The sequence below is a fragment of the Pezoporus occidentalis genome, unplaced genomic scaffold (assembly GCF_034315485.1).
Source record: "Pezoporus occidentalis ecotype Australia unplaced genomic scaffold, CSIRO_AGI_Poc_V1 ctg109, whole genome shotgun sequence".
Taxonomy (NCBI): Eukaryota; Metazoa; Chordata; class Aves; order Psittaciformes; family Psittacidae; genus Pezoporus; species Pezoporus occidentalis.
In genome coordinates this window covers 2491940-2514871 of record NW_026912875.1, presented here as the reverse complement: position 1 = coordinate 2514871, position 22932 = coordinate 2491940, and the positions used below count along the sequence as shown (strand labels likewise).

The 22932-nt window shown below is 46.1% G+C and overlaps 1 protein-coding gene across 1 annotated transcript in view; it reads left to right on the top strand.

Annotated features, from left to right (window-relative positions):
- Window positions 1-22932, top strand: part of SCML4 (Scm polycomb group protein like 4) — a 69454-nt gene that overhangs the window by 15720 nt on the left and 30802 nt on the right. The window contains exons 3-5 of the mRNA XM_062624841.1: window positions 10202-10413; window positions 17793-17922; window positions 20494-20694. Of these exons, the coding sequence (XP_062480825.1) occupies window positions 10213-10413; window positions 17793-17922; window positions 20494-20694 (532 nt within the window). The 5' untranslated portion in view covers window positions 10202-10212. The remainder of the gene's footprint in view (window positions 1-10201; window positions 10414-17792; window positions 17923-20493; window positions 20695-22932) is intronic.

Sequence of the window (22932 nt, the reverse complement as noted above, 5' to 3'; positions counted from 1 at the left end):
GAGGCTTTTTCTTAGCACACTGAAATGGCACCTCTGCATACCCAGATGCTGAGGCAGGAGGTCTCAGGGCAGTGAGGTGAGGGACTCAAGCTGTTTTGCTGTGACCTTGTCTTGCAAATAAACCACAGTCTGAGGCAAAGACCTGCAAGAGGAACTCCATCCTCTCCTGCAGCTCTTCGAGGCGGGGGACTGAGTCCAGGCACTGTTTTTCTACTAGTTTCTTTGCGATAGCAGAAGCAGTGCTACTGGCTTTACATAAGAGAAAGAAGGAACTGCCTTTGTTTCATCCCTTTTTTTGCACACATTTGGCTCAACCACCTCAGCGGAACGACCCTTGCCTCTCACGTGGCCTCATTGCATCCATTTTTCACATCTTCCCTTTGGTGCTCTTCCTGCACTCACTCGCTCTCTGTAAAGTTTCATTTTCTCAATTCTCCACCACAGGCTACTCGTCTGCAACAAAAACGTCAGGCCAAATGAAGAAAGGTAAGATCAGGAGGCGAGGCTGGCCTCCGCTGCTCCTGGGGGTCTCATTCTCACCAGGGTTTTCAAGTTCTTCTGGCTCATTAAGCAAACCTGAGTGAGAGGGGCCATGCAGCTAGTTCTCTACCTGCTGTCACCAGGGTGCTATCCTTCAAACGAACACCTCCTCAAGGACAGCACTGTCACTGCTGCTGAATTTAACTTCAGGAAAAAAAAAAAAATCAGGCTGTAGGATGACACTGGGAACCATTTTTCCTTTCTTTTGTTCTCAGTAACAAGGAAAGGATCAGACACCATCAATACTTACTGGTCTGGATTTTGAAGAATCCTGTGCTTATTTCCTACCAGTTCCCTGCTCCTTCATTAAAGCACCCAGCTGAGATGGGAGAAGAGGGCACAATCCAGCTCTGGACACTTGCATGGTGCCCAGTCCTTTCCCACCCCAACGCAGCCATGAAAAATACCAGCCGCAGCTCTGCAGGACCTGCTCTCAGCAGCTGGAGGGCAAGCCTGCTGCAGGACCCCTTCTGAAGGGGCTCTGCCTGTCACAAGCCTGAAGCAGCCAGCAAAACATCCGTGGTGGAAGCACTGCTGGGTTTCTGGTGCACTGGGACGTGTTTGCTAGAGTAAAAATATGTTTTCTTGTTTGAACTCAGCTTGACTTGGATCCTCTGGCAAGTTGTTTAATAAAGTGCCATGCAATTGCTACTGCAGTGTGACCAGCACATCTTGCAGCTGAAGACAAGCAGGTAAAAAGAGCTGAAACTAGCTGCCAAGAGAAACGTGCTATTTCCTGAGATGCAAATAGCTAAGCAGCAGTGAGCCTGCCATGGCCAGAGTGGCTGCTGCACCTCCTTCACTACCTGTGAACCAGGGGATAAACTCAAATGCTAAGTTATTAAAAGAACAGTGCCACGTAGCTTCCTGAGCATAGAAGAACACTGAGTTTTCTATAGATTTGTGCCCTGTAATCGCTTGATTCCAGTGTCTGAGAGTGTGTCAGGTGTGGTAAGAATTTTTCGCAGCATTGAAGCTTTTCTATTCTGTCCTGTGCTCTCACTGTTTGATAGGACAGGTGGCCAAAACTAGGGGAGCACAACTGGGGTCTCCCATCTCTCTCTTTTACACATTTCCATAATGCCTGCAAACCTTTGCACCCCTTGCTTTTGTGCCCCAGCAAGTCTGTTTGAAACAAGCCAGCGAGTCGAAAAGTCATATGAGGAGTGAAGGAGAGCACAAGTTTGTGCATAGATGGACTCGTGCTCTGCAGGAAAGTAGAATAAATAATGCACCGCGTGTACATCACTCAGGCACAAAATGGTGGCACTGAAGGAAAACTTTCCCATTTTGCCCTCACTCCCATAGTCTCTCTGGCTGACACAATGGCTCCAGGGCGAGGTAGGCAGAGTCTACACAGCGATGGATGCTGGTATACATGCTTTTGGATGCTGCTAGTACTTTCAGTTCTATCAAGGAGAGTTAAATCTCTGCTGAGCTTCAGGGAGATACTGATAGATGGCTACCAGCTTTAACAGAAGATTAGAGCTCATTCATTAGAAATACATGTTTTTACAGCCCAGAACAAAACCACATTCAATCCTTCTTGTATCTGCTCCACTGTAGCACTGCTCCATGTAAGGAAAACTCACAGATACCTTTCCTGAATACCTAAGGATCAATCTCCTTGGGAGTGGCTCCAAGCAGAAGAAATGGTGTTTGCATTTTCTCTATCCTTTTCTAAACTGCTTGTGAGAATGTTTAAAATACAATATAGCTGGTAAAATTCAACTACTTTAGGAACTAAGAGGGGAAACACATTATTTTGTCCAAATGGGAGGTGCTGAAGTATTTTGCCCATTTTATCTTGAAACTCAGCACGGGGTAGTGGCTGGGATATGGGTCATGGGAGCATGAGGCGCCTGGACCCTGTCATCAGCAGGCCTTGTCCAGAGCAAGTTGCTTCCTATGTCTGGTTGTTTTCCTGCCTTCTGAAGGAGATGCTGTGGGACATATGGGAGAGGTAAGACACTGAAAATGTAGGAATTTCCTAACTTGGGACCTCCCAGGGAGGCTGGAACAAGCCCAGGAATCCAAAGTCTTTCTCACTTGTGAAGCTTGAGTTTTTGCTTCCGAAGAGGCAATGCTTTCTTCTGCAATGCAATATGTTATTAACCAGAAATATCCTGAACACAGGATAAGACAGAACTGGCTGTTTGCAGGTGGACATGAGTGACCAAGGGTAGGATTCACGCAGGTATTGTAGATATCTAGAAATGAGCTCATTTTCCTGGGCTTATTTTATAAATATATATATATAGGATATATATATTTATATATAGGATATGATTAACTTTACCCTAACGCTGGATATGAAACAGACAAATCAAACCCAGTTTTTAGAAATAGGATTAGTTCTGGATTAAGACACTCAAATATAGGTGTCTATAAGGAAGTGACAAAGCTCCCAAGATCAACAGATTGCACTTGGTTAGTGGGCCCTAGAGCCACTGTGCGCACCACAAACTACATCTACACCTGGCCAGCTGAATGACTGCACACCTTCAGCCATATTCACTGGAACCATGGGAGGTCAGATATCTAGCACGCACAGAGGCACCTCTGTGTAAGGGTTTGAATGTAAGCATTTAGGTGTCTTAATCCGTGATTGAATTGCTCCCTATAGCTAAGAGTGGTTGCCTTAAATAGTTTAGTGCCACCTGAGATGACCTGAGGTACCCAAGACATTTTGGCAGATGCGACACAGAAAGATCACATCTAAATTCACTGGAGGGCCTATACTGAGGTGATGGACAAACTGAGGTTTGAAATTAGGTGGGGTGAATCCCACTGTGGTTCCCACAGCTAGCACAGATATTTGTGGTGGTGTTGTTTCTTTAATGATTGGGTTTAGAATATGGGCCTTTCTACTCAGATCCTATTGGCTTGGCAGTCTCAAGGGTTTTATGTAGAAATTCTACTCCTGGGGTCAAAATGGGTAAGAGAATCCCCCAGAGAAACAGCCGGTTCTCACTTCAATCCTTCAATCCTTAAGGCAATAGGCAAAGAAAGAGAAGACCTTTGCAAATCACTTCATGCCACAGCTGAAAATTATCCTGACCTTTTTTTGAGCAATGGTGAGATGGGTGCTTTCCATGCAATGTCATTAGGCAGTCACATGCAGACATGCAGAGAATATTGGTTCAATGCTTTTATTAGCAAAAATTCCTACTGTCTGCTTCACTAAACACTTACCTTTCATGTACTATGTGGTGCTGCTTTAGTATTCATGATGAAGAGATGTGTAATGCCTCATGTCCCTGATTACTACCGAAGAGGAGCACACAGGTATAAAGATTTGCTTCTAGATCAGGCAATGCTTCTCATATTGCTCACCTCCTCTGCAGGCCATCATCTCCGACCGGTCACAGCCAAAGGGCTGCCCTGCTGTGCACAAAGAAGGAAGGGAAAATAGTCCTGCTACTGGATGAAAAGTATCCCCTCCCTCCCATTTAATAATGTATATTCCCCCATGCCCTGGTTTCTCTTCATAAGCTGCCAGTACCTCTTTATCAGCTGCAGTAGGGAGTGGGCAGGCAGCTGCATGGTGCTTAGTTGCCGTCTAGGGTTATATACCATGACAACCCTCAGAGCGTGCTTTCCTGAACAGCACCTGAAGGAAAGACAGACAAGACTACAAGGAGTTTGTATCTATCTTTTCACATAGGCTGTTGAGTATGTAGATCTGGTAAACATGAAGCTCAGCAGGAGTCAAGAGTTGGATGCAGGGCTGAAAGTGCTGGCAGAGACTCCTAAATCAGAGTCCTTCTGCAGCTGGGACCAGTGGCTGTACTGGAAGCAAAGGGCATTCTCCTTCACCTGCTATGAAATGGGAGCATTTTCTACTTGACTGCACTTTTGCACCTTCCTTTGGCTTAAGGCATGAATAGCTTGTTCCTTCCCTATGTGTCACCCCTATGCCAGTCCAGGTGCAGGTTTTCATGAGACCGGGTGTAAAGTATGTTTAAATGATCATCCTCTGGAATTACTGATATAAAATTTAATGTGATATTTTTACCTTCAGCCCTTGCAGTTACTGGAGCGCAGGTTAAAAGCTGCATTTATTGCAGGCATTTACTTTTATTAAGAATGGATCTTTGCAGTCCATCAAAAATACTCAGCTTAGGAGGAAATGTACTGTAGCTCCCTATGCTGTCAGCTATAATTACCAGCACGGTAAGCTGTGTGTTGCTAATCATACAGCATATAACCAAAACATGATGAAGGGCAAGCACGGTGCAAAGCACAGGCTGTTAGAAACATCCTACAGGTTGCGAGCCCCGGTTTAGGGCATGTTTTTCTCCCCACCCCGGCATTCTCTGGGGCAGACTGCTGTGCACCGGGTGCTCCTCGGGATCCTCTGAAGTCACAGCAGAACCTCTGCTGCCCAGAGGGGGCAAGACTCCACCCTTCCTGCAGTGCTGACCCAGGTGTCAGGGTGGGGAGAGGTTTCCCTGCTGTCTCCTTTTTGGGATTTGATGGGGAAATGTGGAAGGCAGGGTTGGAAATTAAATGCCCAGATGACAGTGTTTGAGAGACAAGTAAGGAAAGGTTACCCTGTGCCTAGACCTGCATTAAGTGATGAGAGTCCATAAATGCAAAGCAGTTTCCTGCTGTTATTTTTAAACTAAGAATAGGAAAAGTGGTAGACCCAGGTCAGACTAAAGCTTCACCATCCTTGGTCGTCCAAAGCTTCTGCCTTAGGAAAAGTACAAGGACAGGGCAAACGTATACTCATTTCCCTCCCGGAATACTCTCTCAGGCTATCTGTACTACTGTGATTTCCTGAACTGAGGCAGTGACTCTGTTAGTAGCCTGTAATTTGCTTCCTTGAATTTGCCCTTAAGTTGCATCACATTCTCTTAACTTTCCTTGAAGCCACTAAACTTTCCAGCTGCTGAGCTGTGGGTCAAGCCCAGACTGTGGCAGCATTCAGAGCTGCCCCAGGAAAGTCACAGGATCATAGAATCATAGAATAGTTAGGGTTGGAAAGGACCTTAAGATCATCAAGTTCCAACCCTGCCATGGGTAGGGCAATACACACTAGACTATGTCATCCGAGACTCTGTCCAACCTGGCCTTGAACACTGCCAGGGATGGAGCATTCACAGCATCCTTGGGCAACTTGTACCTGTGTCTCACCACCCTCACAGTAAAGCATTTCTTCCTTATATCTCTCTTCACGAAGCCTTCTCTTCTCCAGGCTGAACAGCCCCAACTTTCTCAGCCTGTCTTCATACAGGAGGTGCTCCAGCCCCCTGATCATCCTCGTGGCCCTCCTCTGGACTTCCTCCAACAGCTCCATGTCCTTCTTAATGCTGAGGACACCAGAACTGTACACAGTTGTCCTGGGTTCAGCAGTAGCAGTCATTTTTCTCCTTCTTAGTAGCTGGTGCAGTGCTGTGGTTTTGACTTTCAGCCTGGGAACAGCGCTGATAACACCAATGTTTTTAGTTGTTGCTAAGTCATGTTTAGTCTGACCAAGGACTTTGTGAGTCTCATGCTCTGCCAGGGCGGAGGGGTAGGTGTGATGACGCAGAGATGGGGCACCTGACCTGGGCTATCCAGGTAGGTATTCCATACCACAGCACGTCAGGCCCAGGATGTAGAACTGGGGGCAGTTACCTGGTAGGGTTAGATCACTGCTCAGGTCAGGCTGATATCGGTCGGCGGGTGCTGAGCGGTTGTATTCTCTTCCCTTGTTATTTCCCTCATCGTTATTATTATTGGTGGTAGCAGCAGTGGTTTGTGTTATACCTTAGTTACTGCACTGTTCTTATCTCAACCCATGGGAGTTACATTCTTTTGATTCTCCTCCCCATCCTTCGGGGAGCGGGGGGAGGAAGGGAGGGGGAGTGAGAGAGCAGCTGCGTGGCTGGGCTTAAACCATGACAACAGTATTCCAAGTGAGGTCTCACAAGAGCAGAGAAGAGGGGCAGGATCATCTCCTTCAGCCTGCTGGTCACACTCCTTTTGATGCAGCCCAGGATACGGTTGGCTTTCTGGGCTGTGAGCGCTCACTGCAGCCGGCTCATGTTAAGTTTCTCATAGACCAACATCCCAAGTCCTTCTCCGCAGGGCTGCTCTGAATCTCTTCTCTGCCCAACCTGTAGCTGTGCCTGGGATTGCTGCAACCCAGGTGTAGGACCTTGCACTCGTCATGGTTAAACTGCATGAGGTTGGCATCAGCCCACCTCACAAGTGTGTCAAGGTCCCTCTGGATGGCATTCCTTCCCTCCAGCGTATCAACCGAACCACACAGCTTGGTGTCATCAGCAAACTTGCTGAGGGCGCACTCAATCCCACTGTCCATGTCAGCGACAAAGGTGTTGAACAAGACCGGCCCCAACACCGATTCCTGAGGGACACCACTCGTTACTGGTCTCCAGCCAGACATTGAGCCATTGACCACAACTCTTTGTGTGCGGCCATCCAGCCAGTTCTTTATTCACCGAGTGGTCCATCCATCAAATTGATGTCTCTCCAATTTAGAGACAAGGATGTCATGTGGGACAGTGTCAAATGTGTTGCACAAGTCCAGGTAGATGACATCAACTGCTCTGCCCCGTCCATCAGTTCTGTAGCCCCATCATAGGAGGCCACCAAATCTGCTGCCATCCCTCCTGGCACCGCCCCTGTGAGTCCCTGCTCTCCTCAGCAGACCTGCCGGCTCCTGGGCAAGACCTGGCGAGGGCTCGAGGCTACCTTGGTAGCTCTTGCTGCTCAGAACTGAGGCTCCTGCACGCAGGGTCTCCCCTCACTCATGGGGTGAAAGCTCCTCTCTGGAGCCACTCACCTTGGCAAATGACAAGTCCTTTCCAGGTGACACCCTGATGCTGTTGAGGGGCAGTCAGATAAGCCCTGGTGTCCCTCTGGCCCCTCTGGCCAATCTGTAATTTGTCTGTTTTCTCAGCCTGGCAAGAGCTTTCTCCTCTCTGTAAGAGGAGGTTGTACTGTCACTCTCCACCATTAGACAGAGGCAATTTTTGCTTGTCTGCTGCCTTCGCTCGCTGCTGGGGAGCACATTTGTCTTTCAGGGTCTGCAGCAGCATAACACAGCCACCAAAGATGCTCTCCATTTCTCCATTTCCCTTAGCATTCAAGATATTAAGTCACGGTTGGGCTTGTAATTAAGTGTGATAACAACAGCTTGTCTACTTCAGTTGACTTCTTGTCTTTGCTGAGTCAATTCAAATACATTACACTGAGATCATTTTGTGCACAATCTGGTTGAATCTGGTATGTCAGCAAATGTGGCAAGTAGTTTTAAGAGGTTTTGCTAAAGCACAAGTGTAGGGACCAGAGAGTGAGACAAAAAAAAGTGTTTGCTACTATTTAGTTTGTTTTCTAACCAGCACGTGTTAAGACTTCACCAGTTGCAAAAGAAAGCAAGACTGCAGTCGAAGAAGTGCTCTAGGTCAGCAGCTCCTTTGATTCGGGAGCTGTTAACTCTCAGAGTTCCTGAGGTGCCACCAGCTACGTTTACCATCAATACAATAAAAGCAATGCAGTGTGGTGTTCAGGGCAGGTTCATATCCTCTGTCTCACAGACTCATGGCCACCAGTGGTCCCACCACTGCTCTTCCCCAGGCAGGGAACAAACCTGTGCTGGGATTGTCTTCCTTGGCCTCTGCCCAGCTCCTCTGCAAAAGTTTGTGTTGCCAGGCTTTGTTTAAAGCAGACCAAAATGCAAAGCCTGAAGCAGTGGGCTGTCATAGTGGGGGTTTGTGCCAATTCCGGTGTAATCCGTGCATTTCCCTTCCCTGCTGAACTCCCTGCCTGCAGTCAGCTTGTAATATAATGTCCTGGGGATGTTTTGTTTTGGGAGGTGGAAGAGACATGCAGGGTGTCCCTCAGAAAGCACTATGGGGAGGAAAACGCACACTGCTGAAGACAGAAAGAAAGCAGTGATGATCAGGATAGATAGAGCCTTTCCATTTGACTCCTGCTGTGTCAAGCCTGATTATTTTAACCCTGAAAGTATACCCTCAGTCAGATGAGATTTTTATTTGATAAATATCAGAGCCCTCAGGTGGCTCCTGAACTGGCTGAGCATGTCTGGAGAGTGCAACTATGGTGGCCATGGACAATAGGGTAGATTAGGCACTGCAGGTTTGCTCCGGTCTGATGTTAGACATTCAGTGTTTGCATGAGTTGTGGGCAGCTGATGCTGGGCTATGGGTAAGACCAGAGAAGTGAGATGCTTGTTAGTCATGCTTATGAAGTTTTACCTAGGCAAAACGTGCTTGCCTTTGAAGCAGAGAAGCCCCCAGCTGCAGACACTTGTCACCAGAGGCACCTATCAAGTGTTACTCTTCCCACTATGTGGATGAGAAATGCCAATTTCTTTCCCAGCAATGTCAGCTCTGATCAGTCTGATCACACTGCATTCTGAAATTGTGAGATTTGAAGAGAAATTTGTAGATTTTATACTTTGTTGACTTTGTTAAAAAATGTAGGTTTCTTGCAGTAATAAACAAACCTCTACTTGGTGAATGTTTTTTTTAAGCTTAGAGGATGCTCTTTGGCCACATCTTTAAGTTTTCTCTGAAGCTGAGAGGGCTATAAGTCTGCTCTGTAAAAACAGAGAGTCTTCCATTATCACTGGCCTGAGGGAGCATGAAATTGAAAATGTCAGCCATTGCAAGGCTAATCATAAAAGCATGAGGATTGCTTAGACCCTTATGTCTAACAGTGTATGCAGGCGGGACAGGGTCTGGTATTCTGCCCACGTGCGGGAAAGCAGATGCCTGGATGAACCAACATTTGAAAATGTATTTCTGCAAGTTGTTTTTTTTTATTAATTGACCTTTGTTAGTATGTGACCCTTGCCAGAAGCTGTGAAGAATGCTGTATATTCCCTTGGTACTCTGTGTATGGTTGCATATTTGTTTTCTTTATTAAAACCTGGTCAGAGGAAAATGGACCAGATTCCACTCCATTACTCCTGCTCAACTTCATCAGCTGCATGGAGTTGTGGTGAAATAACAGCTTTTGATGGAGTACATCCAAAAGCTCACTACTAACATGCGTGGTAACAGCTACTATAAAATTGCAGGGAGTAAGCGTTTGGCAATTCTCCTCTAACGTGGCTAACTTGTGCTGGCAGCCTCTTGGTCCAGTTCAGCCACTCTACTTAGGACTGCTGCATATGAAACAGATGGAAGTCTGTTTTGGTATCAGTAGCACTTCTGAGGTGAGGAAGGATTTGCAGAACCACAGAATTTGGGAAAAAAATCAGGTTGACAGGAACCTCAGGAGGTCATCTACTCGAAACCCACTCTGAAAGGAGGAACTGACTGATGGGTGCAAGGTCATGCCTTCATCATGCTTATCTGCGGGATACAGGGTTAAGGTGTCTGTCCTGGCATTCACCTATTAAACATCTGCAATGGAGACCTGAGCCACATCCCTGTACTGTATTGGTAGTCAGCAGAAGCAAACAGGCATGACAAGGTGTTTGTCCTGATTTGGAGAAACTGAGCCAGCTGTGGACAGGTGAATCCCACCCACGTGTACTTCTTGCTGCTTTATTATCAATGATTAAGATGGAAAAAGACAGCATGAGAAAACTTCCTTCATATGAAAAACCTAAAGTAAAAAATCAGTAAAAACCTCCTTTTCTTCCTTTCTTGTCTTCTCTCTTCTGGTTGCTGGGCAGCCCCGGGGCAGATGAGCCACCTGCCGTGCCTGCCCACCAGCCTGGCCCCAGAGGAGATGCAGTCCCCCCGAATGGCAGGGAGGAAGCGAGGGCGGCCTCCACTCCAGCCGGCACCCATCAAAGTGGCTGTTCACAACCTCTACTCCGCACCGGCCGCTGCTTTGCCAGTCGTGAAGATCCCAAAGAAGAGAGGGAGGAAGCCGGGGTACAAAGTAGGTACACGATTTTCACACTCCTTCTCCACCTCCTGCTGGTGTTAACACATTTTCTGTTAGAGTTTCAGGTGAAATGCAGGCACGGAGGGAAAGTTGTATAAGTGCTGGAAAGAGTAATGCAAAAAAAAAAAAAAATAAAAGTAGCTGGTTTCTCTTCTCCCTGAGCTGGTAAAAAAGAGGGAATCTTTTTTTGTAAAGTGTATGGTTGTTTTAATTTGCGTTATTTGAAAATATCCTGTTCTCCAGTGTTGTGTGAGATGGCTGCACACCTTCTGCGAAGTGTTTCTGATTTATCACTTTTTCCCTTCTCTGTCGCTAACAGTGATTAGAAATGAAACAAAATGAAAGGAAAAAGGAAAGGAATATGTGAGAGCGGGAATAAAAGAGAAAATAAAGCTAATGTCAGAAAAAAAAAGGACACTTTAGAAAGTAGGGAGATTTCACTTACTGAGGGAAGGGCAGTTTTGATTATGTCTCCTCATTCTGGGGGAAGATCGTGCCCATCTCTCAATGTGACCCCAAGTGGAGTATATGCTGTCTGTTACACAAGGAGGGCAAATTGCAGACTGTTAGAAAATAATAGCAGCTTAAGTTCTTGATGTCAAAACAGCGGAGAGAGTAACATGAGTGATGCATACACAGGGCCTGTCTCAGCCTTCCCTAGAGAAGGTCTTGGCTCTGCTTGTAGTCCAGCTCTTCTCTGGGTCTCTTTTTGTTCATGGCCAAGCTCTGGGCCCAGGGACCAAATGTCTCAGCTCCTTAGGTTTGGGCTTATCTAGGGCAGGGTACCGTAATTGTTGCCCTTCCCTCCTTTTCACCTCCTACCAGACCTTCTTCTTCCTCCTATCCTCCAGCTTCTATTCTCCATCCTCCCTTTCACTTTTCCAGGCAACCCCTCTGCATCCCATTTCCATAATTTCCATCCTGTGTCCCCCTGTGCAACACCTACTGCAGTACACATCAGTACCTCAGCCCTTAATGCTTTCTCCTCATCTTTTGCATTCTGCTGCATCTCTCCCTGCTTTCCTTCTTCATCAGACAGCCCCTCTCTTCTATGGGGGCACATTTTGAAGTGTGTTTCAGTGTGTGCTGAAAACAGACCTTGCATAGCTAAGAAACAGTCCCAGCTGCAGTTTCCCATTTCTTCTGAAAAGCCTTAACTTTGGTAACACAAACGATAAAACAGCAGTGGCCAAGCAGGGCCAACCTGTCAGTAGGCTCAGGTGCCCCTCTTGAGATTACCACTGTTTTATAGCTGTACCCCATAATAGAGCTGCATGTCCAAACTAAGACTGGGGCAAATATTCTAGTGCTAAATGTGAGATATGAAAATACTTATTATTTTTCACTTTAGTATTAGGTTATAACTCTGGGACAGAAACATGTGAATTGTTTTACTTGAGATATTTGTTTTTATAAGTTTATTTTTTTTTTGTACTTTATTTATTACAAGTAATAATTTATATTATCAGGAAAGCTGGGTCACTTGTAAGCTCTTTAGATCAAAACCATGCAAGTCTGGGATAATAATACTTTGGAGATGTGGTGAAATTGAGTCCTTGAGATGATTAAATGATTTGCCAAACACCACAACGACCTTGTATGCAAAGTTTTAGCAGACCCATCCATTCTGCCCCTGCTTGTCTTGCAGACCCCATTTCTTACTCCTGCATTTACATTTGATTTGATTTTTTTGGGAAAAAAAAACAACCCACCACCACCAGAAAACAAAAAACCTGCTGGGGAGTATGTTCTGTTCCACCCCAAATGCACCTGCGAAAAAGCTTTTCACCAATCACCATGGATTTGTAAATGGAAGAAGCGAAAAGGGAGACATAAATTGCCTAAAATGTTGCAGCAACATTGAGCTTTAGACATAGCTAGCAACTTTATTACTGTTTCCCCTTTTTCTTCTGAAGGGAAGCTTTTCCCCGAGCTGGGTACCACAAGCCTCCTCCCCATCTATAGGGACTTAGATGGGAAGGTGACAGCATCCCTCATTAGGCAGTGAAACTGGGATGATTGATGGTGAGTGAAAAGGCATCCTTTTATACCTGATGGCTTAAATTTCTGGAGCTGACACTCGTGAGCTGTAGCATCAGTGGTATCTGGCCTGGTGCTGTTTATTTGCACTATAGGATTTGTATACTGAGGCGATGTTTTCTGCGATGTGCCTTTGTATACTGTGTGCTCAGCTGAAGTGAGCCCTTCTCCAACAAAACCTCTTCCCCAGAGCAAGTCAAAGATTACATGTTTTTTGACAGGGAACTCTAGCTTGATTTAATTAGCTTGCTAATTGTATGACTTTCAGATACCATGAGACTTAAATGCATTTTAAAAAATGACTCCCTGCCCAAATGGCAGACAACCAAATTCTTTATAGCAACCAGATAGCTGAATTATTATACAGCAGATGGAAAAATACTTCTGAATTTTTAGCAAACTAGGATTTTACAGCCTAGATTTAAATATATTTTGACCGAGATGTGAATAACAGACATTTTTAATGACATTCTCTTTATAGCCAGATGACCCATTGCCTGTTTTCATTGATATTAAAGCAAATATCTGTTTCTTCCTAAAATGACATTTCATCACGCTTCACCATCAAGTAAAGTCCTTTCCTCGCTATCCTGTTTATCACAGCTTTGGTTATAAAAGTTCATCAGCTGTTTTCCCCAAAACTGTTTTGTATCTGACGCAGAGCTATTTGCCATAAAATGCTACATTTCCCCCTAAATACAATATTCTTTCTGACTGTTTGAATCTCTAGGAAAAGTTCTATTCTGGTAGGTTAGTAGATATAGCCAGGTTTTATTTCCTTGGCTGTAAGTGAAGGGCAGCCTCAAAGGGCTGCCTAGAAAAGTGTGTATGAGGGAAGGCTTAGTTAGCCTCACGGGGGTATTTGTGTTGTTAGAGGACATCAGAGTGACAGGCACATGGGGCAGCGCTGCAACAAAGACCACTCAGAAGGCATCAAAGAGATGGCCCCACCCGAGCAGCCCGAAGGCAATTTGTGCCTGTGCTGCTCCTACCAAAGCAGCTTCTGCCTGGGGAGGTGTCTCCAGCCCAAGCCTGGGATGAGCAGTCAGCCAGGACCTTGCAGGCTCTTGCCAGGCAGGCTGGGCAGCGAGAGTCGCCCTGTGCAGGACAGTGTGTGAAGTGACAATTTCCATTGCAGGGCATAGGTTTCCTTGCTGTCTTAGGAGTCACTATTAATGATGACAAAGAAGCAGTCAGGATTCAGACACACTGGGACTGAGATTGCACAGACAACTTTAAAATGCCTTGATTATTCATCTGCCCTGTGATACAGCCTTGGATTTCAAGGTTGCATAAGCTTCTTTTAAGGTTACCTGCCTCATTCACTGCAAAACACTTAGGGGATGTAGGAGGCTACACGCAGACTCCCCTGCATCATTTGCTGTGTGGAAGAAAGGTACTGCATGACACAAGGAGAAAAGGTGGTAAAGACCTTGGACTGTGTTTTGCCTTTGCCAGCACAGTGCTGACCCCTCTCTGCCCCAGGGACTGAGCTGAGCCCTGACTTTCCTCGCACTGAACCTCCTTACCCCCAGCCAAACGCACAGAGAGCGGGAGGTACAGCCAAGGACCTCAGAACATGTACTTGATCTGTGCTTTCCTGGTGTAGGTTTAATGGCACCTTTCTGCCCATCCATCGGAAGCCCATGGGGCAGGACCCAGCTGGTCCAGGCTTGGTGCACATCTGCAGGGGATGAAGGTGTTTTTCTCTTCCTGGCTGGAAGGACCCATGGGGACGGGGTGAAACCCAGCCTTTTCTAGGAAATGTTTTGCCAGGACAAGGGACAACCTGTATGTAAGCAGTTTAAGAAAAGTACAGGGAAAGTTTGCGTCATGGTTTGCCTTGTTTCTTTCCTGTGTATTTTATCATACAATCTGGCAGAGAACTTGCTCAGAAGGGAAAAAAAAGCTATCATCTGGGAAATGTTCTTCACCCTCTTTCACTTTTTCTGGTGTGGGATGACAGAAATACCAGCTAGATGAATCCTGACTGCTCCAAAAGGGTGTGCAGGCCAGAACAGAAACTCCACAATCCTCCCTGTACATGGCCACTGCATACTCAGACAAACCTGCAGCTGTCATCAATGGCACAAGAGCCCATGATCTATCTACATCTAATGTACTATGACTTTGGTGGAGCAGACACATTTATTTCCTACCCTAAAGCCCTGACCAGCTTTCTCTCATCTCTTTTCCATAGTAGAAGGTCCATGAGAGTGGGGGGGTTGGTTATACATCTTGTTTTAAAGCAGCCATTGCCTTTTATATCTCATGATGTGCATAGTAAAATTTATGACATTTTATATTCAAAAGCTGATTTGAATGCCTTGCTGTGAGGATTTCCCAAAGTGCTCTGACACATTTTCCCTGTCTCCTTTTCTCTCTCAACTCTCTTCTTCACCACTTTTTTTCACTTTGATGTGTATGTGCTCTCTACTGCCAAGCTCTCAATCAGTCAACCGGTTGGATGGGTTGGCTTTTTGATAGAGAAGAATCAGTCCAAGAAAAGACATCTTTAAAAGAAATACTTTGAGATTTACACTTTGTGATATTCAGGGACTACTCAAGGTTTCAGTGGCCAGGAGGTATTTAAGCCATATTTACTAGTGTACTGTCTCCTGTAATCAGGCACAGTTTCATTTTAATCTAATGAAGGCACATTCTCTGCTACTCCTAATAAAATGGAATTTATCTGTATCCAGAGGCTGTAGGGCACATACTGTTGCAATTAAGTTTGCAGTAAACTGCTAAAACAGCAAACTGCCAAGAAGGGGCTTCCAAGCTAGAGAGTTTACAAAAGCCTCGACCTCTGTTTCTTTGCTGTAGAACATAAGCCTGCCTGGGCCTCCAAAAGCCAGGGAAGGGGTGAATAAAGAGGTCTACTGGGCACTGTCCCACATCCACTGAGCTGATGGCGCTGGTGGGGCAGTGCATACTCAGAGTGCATGAGGCTCAAGGGCTGGAGAGGGGATTTGTGTGCCTATGTTTGGGGCCAAAGGGCTGTGAGCCAGTAAGGATGTTAAGGAAACAACATGCAAGTGAAACAGAAGTTATTAGGTGTGCTGTCTCCAAAATAGCATCTATACAGATGTGTGCATGTGTGAATGCATATATATATATTTATGTATATGTACACATAGATATATACACAAGTATACATATACTTCACCATATAAATGATTATATTTTTATATCTCTGTATATACTACGTACAAACACACGTATGTATATATGCATTTATTATACATGTATATACGTGTATGATCAAACGCAAGCCCAGAAACCTGGCATAGGAGCTACCCAAAGTTTCACAGTGCCAGCCCCACTTCACCACAGAAAAGCAAGTCATCAGCATGTTGCTGCAGAATATAACAAATCATGCTGCTTCTCACCTTTTCACACGGGGTAAACTCCAAATTGGAAGGGGAACCCTGATTTCCGAAACACTGTTTTCTTCCCATTTATTTTAATTGCTTGGAAAACAAGCTGACGGCATTTTGCTACTCATCTTTCCTGATCCCAACCTTAAGGCAAGACAACCCTACAAAAACAGGACAACACAGGCAGGTGAGGACTGATAGTAGGCAGGGGCTGGCTCAGGGCCTCTAATACCCTATGCTTCCACACAGCAGGAGGTCAGATCCATAGTTTGCCTTCGATTCACTTACTGAACACTTTCTCCCTTGTTCAGGCTAGATCTAAAGGGATTTAGCCCATGCCAGGGGAAAGCAGGCAGTGGCACTATGTGGAGGTGGTCTCACCTCTGAGACAGGTGGGATACATCCTCTGCCCCAGGCACTGAACAGTGCCCACAAGGGGATTGTGTGAGGATAAAGAGCCAGTTTTCATTTCCATTTGGGCTTATAATGCCCACCGTTCCACAGAGGCTTCTCAGGGGGAAACTCTAGGTTGCATAAAGCAGCAAGTTCAGGAAGGGCTTAGTGAAGTTCAGGCAGGCAAAAAATTATACCCACCCCAACAAAGACGGCCTCTTTCTTTGTTTTGGTGGGTACCATCCCAGCACAAGCTAGCCTGCTACCAAAACAAAGAGAGACCCTGAATTCTCTCTTTGTGAAGCCCTTGCTGGGGTAAGCCAGTAACTGAGGAATGATCCAAACTCCTAAAGATTTAATGATTAAAAACTCACTTGGGAGGCACTAAGTCCAACAACCTTCCCTCTCCCTTCTTTATCTTTCTGTTTTTACCATTGCACTGAAACTGTGGCCATTATTTTAGACAGTTGTAATCATAATCATGGACAATATCAATCTTTATCCAAAATAACTTCTACTCTGTACCAGGACCTGCTCAAGGTCTGGTTTGTAGGTAGTGGTCTGGCTTAATTTCTACCTAAAATGTACTTTGTACATTATTCTCAGTTTGTGTGTATGCTGTGAGAGAAGCAATACTCTACAAATTTAACAGGGCTAAAAATTCTTTTTCATCCTAATGCTTGTCACTTCTAGCATTTTTACCTTTGTCCGCTGAAAAACAACCACAAAAATAAAATCACCTTCCAGAAGAACAGCTCGGTGTAGTATACGTAAACATATAAACCAGCCAGCTCTGTGCTTGGCTTTCTGCTTTCAACCCACTTCCCTGCAGAGCGAAAGGAAAAGCAAGAGTGGTACCTTCAGGTCACATCTATCATGTCATCCCTTTGTAACTATGAGGACCTGATCATCACTTGACTGTTGAGAGGCTGCCAGGTACCAGCAGTGTAAAGATGCAATGATATTGTACCATAAGTTCCCATTGTGTTTCCCAACTTCCCCAAGTTGGGCTGCAGGTCACAAAGATTACAGGATGCCATAGTGCAGCAGTTTGTATTTACTACCTGGTGATAACACACTATGGACCATGGTCCTACCATATTTACATAGGTGTTGGCCCAAAGTAGCCCTTTGGTTCCACTGGATTTACACAAGATTTACTCCCCTGTAACCAAGAGCAGAATTTGGCCCTAAATTATGGTGTAAAGACCCCGTGTTTCTGAGTTGTGGAAACCAGTTTACACCCACATGAAAAGGGTTGTAAAATGCCATTGTGCTGATTTGTTAGAGCGTTAGACCCAGTTTTCTCAGGTGTAAATAACTACCCGGTGGGTGGGATAATATTTGCATCCTGTAACTTAAGGCACTGCTGTCTGCTGCAAACCAGTCAGGCTTCAGGCTCCAGTATCCTCCCGGGAGCAGAACGGATGCTCGTGGCCTGGAGAAAGTGATGCAATAGCAGATTGCTAATGAGTGCGAGTTCATGGGGCATGACATAGATGGAATAAAATTGGAATATTTTGTGTATACTTCCATTACCCAACCGGTTATTTTTTGCAGCTGAAGTCTCGCGTCCTGATGACTCCCTTAGCAATCTCTCCGCCAAGAAGCACACCGGAGCCGGATATTAGTTCAATCCCCCAGGATGCAGCTACGATACCTAACTCGGCCACCCCACAGGCTCTCACAGGTACCCAGCCTTAAGTGCTCCTTGGCCACGGGGTGAGCAGGAATCAAGGGCTAGCAGACAGATGCTGTGCTTTCCAGAATAGCCAGAGCTCATGAAAATGGGGGCTTTGAAGGTTAGATCAGTGACAAAGAAAAGGGATGTCATGTAAGACTGTATTTTGACTGCCATGTGTCAAGTTTAGTGGAGGTGTCAGACCCATTCCTCTTGAAATGCAGACATCAACATCCCATGAGTGCTACAATTTTATACCCAGAACTCACCCCATCAAATGTGTTGCAATGACCAGACTAAAACCCGGTGTGAACATGAAGCATCTCTTACAGCTCTGGGGAGAAGGACAGAGGAGCCATGGTCTGACTGTAGGCAGGGTTACCAGCACATATAAACCCCAACGTCTTATCACAGCAGCAGACCTGGTCATTTCTGACTGTAGACAGGGAAAACACAGCCTTATTCTTTTTTTTTTTTTTTTTTGCTTAGATTACCAGAAGTAACATAGGTCAATGCTTTTAAACTGATGTAGATGAGAAGAAAATCAACAAGACAGTTGATTTACCCTGAGATTTTGCAGATAAATGGATTAGATAACATTAGAATCTAAACACAGCACATAAATCCCATTATTTCTTAGCTGGGATGCACAGAGGAGAAGTTTTCCATCTGCTCTGGTAGCAGAATGATACTAAACATAGTGACGATGATGACAATAATACATTTTATTCTCATTTACCCCTTCACATGCTAAGACTGCAAAACACTTGGCAAACATCAGCTGAGTGGTGTTTCATAGTGCTGCCCTGAGGGGTGTGCCCAGTGCTCTTTCGGAAGGGGAACAAGGAGGCAGAATCCACCAACCCCACCACATTGATGGAGTGGCCACAAAGGCAGAGGTTCTATGCATCCTTTTGGGTTCTGAGGACGCAGTGCCCCACACCTCCATCTGTCTTTCCTTGTGCCGCTGGCACTTTTTCTCCCAGCACCTTCCCAACGGTGTGTGTAGGCTCCCAGCAGAGCAGGGGCTGCAGGAAGCAAAGGCAGTCTCAAGCCAACTTTTACCTCCCTATCTGCACAGAAAAGACCACAAGGGTCCCCATTCCCCCCCAAGGCTCCCCCCACATTTCCTGCAGGCTGCAGAGTCCCTCCTGCAGCTGAGCCCCAGACAAAACCAGTGGCTTGTCACAGCAGAAGGCATACCCTGCAGATTTGCTGAGGTTTGGCATGGTGGCACGCCAGGAAAGCTGCACTGTGACAGGCCCCTGCAATTCATGCATGCTACTGCTGTCTTTCGGTGCATTTTCCCTTTGCTTGTTTGGCACTTGGAAGGTGTAAAGTGCTATGTAATGATAAGTATGATTGCTATTATCCTCCTGTTCACCCAGGATATACTGCTAAAGCCCCTTCTGCTGTTCAGTGAGAGATGGGGTAGCAGAGTGCACTGTGACAGTCGCAGTAGATTTTCATTATGGTGATACAAACTGTAAATTATTTCCAACTTTACACAGCTGTCATCATGTCCTCCACTCTGCTTGATGGTTTTAGTTCGTCACATATCTGATTTCTGTCAGAGGATAATGTTGTATTGTTTGAGAGATGACAGCTTGAGCACACTCAGCCAGCTATTCTAATATGTCTCACTTTAGCCTGACTTTAGGCTATGTCTTTGTCGGCCTTAGTTACCACAGCATTCTCTCTGCTTCCTCCAAGATGCAGTTAGTCTCAGCCAAGCTTAAAATAAGTTCATGCTAGGAAGAGAACACTGATTGTTTGGCTATTGTTGGCAGGCCCGATGGCATGTAGAGAAACTGCCTTTGCAGGCAGTGGCATATGAGAGGAGCCATGCAGGGCTTGGCTGCAGGGAGGCTGAGGTATCCTTTTGCAGACCCCCCTGTGCAGCACAGTCACATGGCTGTGGTACCAAATGGGGATTTAGCACTGTACGTGATGTACAGTTTCCCTCGAGGTGATGCAGATTGCAGAATGCTGGGTTGGACATGTAGGGTCAGGCAGCTCCCAAAGACCAGGGTCTCTGTCATCACATCATGCAGCCCAGCACAGCATAGCCCTCCAGAAATTACAGCTGCATTAAGGTCAGGAGCAGCAATGAATGAAAGTTTCCCCAAACTCACCTCAGACCAGTGCTTCTCCGAGGCCCCCTCAATGAACCAGTCTAAAAACGCACAGAGAGCACAGACCCAAAACATACCTCAGGCTGGAGCTTATCCATTGCTGTAAAGTCAGCCTTGCTAGTCACTGTCCTGCACTCCCTGGGCATTTTTTTCTGGTCATCAGCTGCATGGACAAGGTAGTCTGCAAGAGAGCAGACCCTAGGCATGCACAAGGGCTTCTTTAGTTGCATGTAGCTTATCCTCACCTGTGACACTGAACAAGACCTAAACTCAGCTCACTTCACTTAGGCAATGGTTTATCAGTGCAAGGAAGCCTGGCTGTGCCGTGGCAAGTGGTCACAATTCACCAATGAATGGAAGAGCCTGTGAAATAGATAGAAATGTATTTGCTAGGATGGTCTCAGGGCCATTTTGTAATAACCCTGTTGGGATTTTGTGCCTGCAGTCTGCATTTATGTCAACAAACAAGCAAACCTGGGGCCATACCTTGACAGAAAAAAAGTGCAGCAGCTCCCGGAGCACTTTGGGCCAGAGAGACCATCTGCAGCCCTGCAACAGGCTGTGCAGGCCTGCATTGACTGCGCGCTCCAGCAGAAGGCTGTCTTCTCACTCATCAAGCAGGGCTATGGAGGAGAGACGGTGTCAGGTAAAGCATTTTTGTCAGGGGTGCGAGGCCAGTTGGAAAGTGCTCGACATCTTCACCCAATCCCCAGTCCTGACTGTCCTACCTGTCCCATTCACATCAGCTGGGAGGCAGCTTTTAAACATCACTTAGAGCTTCGTAAAATGAGCTGCTGCAGGAATTGCCTCAGTGTCAGATGAAAGTATATTGGTAAAGAGCATTGCAGCAGTGATTCAGGGGTGAAATAGGGCTGGCTCCAGAATTCTGTGCTTATTGCTTTGCAACAGTGCTGAGACCAAGGCTGCGAGCTGAGGTTTTCGTGCAGCCATACATGGATGAGCAGTATTGCAAACCCACTCCATGCCACATGTTGCCACCAAATGTTCTAAAGGAAAACTTGCACAGAGCTCAGCTGCTGGTGTGTCCTCTGCCTTCAGTTCATGAACCAAATCTGCTCTCAGCTGCAGTGATTGCAAATTCCCCATGCAGCAGGAATATGCACATATATCAGAGAGAATCAAAGATCAGAGGGAACTTCCCAGGGGCATCTCATCTTCCCACAGTGACACTTCTTGCTGTGTCCTGATGAGTCTGCCATGTCCCACACTGAATCCCCTGGCCTGGCTCTCAGACTGAGCATGAATTTTTCTTTTAATCACAGTAAAATATCTGTGTTGCCACATTATTTTAGCACATAGGGATGCAGTGGGAACGAAATGATGGGAATATGGGAACAACGCTCTCCAGTGAGCTGCAGTCGATGAGTCAGGCATGAACACAAAGCCAAGGACTGCAAGTCCAATCAGTTTTGCAGGGACCACAGCAGCTCAGCTGTGCCATTGGGACCCACTTGTGTGGGAGCTCAGGCTCTGGACCTCTATACAGCTTATGAATCCTGCTTCCTCCCTTTCCTTTCTAATCACAGGTGCGCCTTCCCTAAGGGGCATCAGAAATACTCTAAGAATGATCCAGATTTGTTCACAGGGACACAAGACTGAAGCAATTTAGTGCAAAGCTTCATTTTTGCCTGGTTCTGTGCTGTGTATATGATTTTCATTACAAGCAGGAGAGTCACCTTTTGCACCAAGCCTGCCAAACCCCTTGGTCTCAATTACTCTGAGCTGGCTCAGCTTCAAGTACCTGAGCTAAAAGCAGCTGGTCAACATTCCTCCCAACTTCACGCCTTTTCTAATCATCAAGGAGGAGTGAATGGCCTCACAGTCATCGTGTGGCTTTGAGATTGCAGCTCAGTCCCAACCCAGCAGCAGCACAGACGGGTCTTCTCATGGGCTTTCTGGTCTTCCCATGGCTTGGCTCACAGATGCTCAGCTGGCAGTGAAGCATGGTCCCTTACAGCAGCTCAGGCCAGCAGGAATTCTCTGAAGTTATCCCAAACATTATACACCTACCATTGCGATTTATACTTACTAGTAGTGACGGGAAGCTATAGGATTGGCAAAAACCCTCCAGGTGGTGGAGTTCAGGCAGCCAGATCATGTAGCCCTGCCTGCAAACCTGTTGACACCTGAATGTGACCTGCTACAATTGATCCTGGTGGGTCTGTTGTGACCCCTCCACCTCTCTGATGTCTGGGAGCTATGCCCTTTTTGATTCCTGGCTAAATATATTCCCTGACAGCTTTGTCCAGGAATTTACTTGCTCTGCTCTCACCCTTGAGTTCAATCTTAGATGTATTTCTAGAGAGCAGTCTTCATCCTGCTAGGCCTGAAATACAGAGTTTCTCTCAGGTTCTCTCTGCATTGTGAGGAAGGTCACTGGATTAGTGAAAGAAGTGCAAGTGCCTTCCCACAGCCCAGCGTAGCACAGATGGTGATGGCTGCAGTGCCACAGGGAAACTTTCTGTTCCCTGAACATCACTGTGGCCTGCCTGTGCACATCCGCAAGTGTGAATTCACCCTTCTCAAGCCTGGATGACTAGTATGGTGCCAGTCAGTCCAGCTAAGGTTTCACCAGGACCTTATATAGCAGAATTGACACTCCCTAGTCTCTCCTGGAAATACCTTATTCAATGATTTCTTGAAGTATATCTGACTTTCTCATTGCTGTATCACCTTGGAGGTTCACAGACATCTGGTGAGCCTGTCCCATCATTTTCCTCCCACCAGGTCATGTTGAAGCTCCTTAAAAAGATAATGGATTGCCAAGTATTTTCTGGTATTTTTTTCCACCTTTTTTTTTGTTATTGCAGAGCTCAAGATCAGCCAATCCTTTCTGTACAATCTCCCAGTCCTCACTGATAAT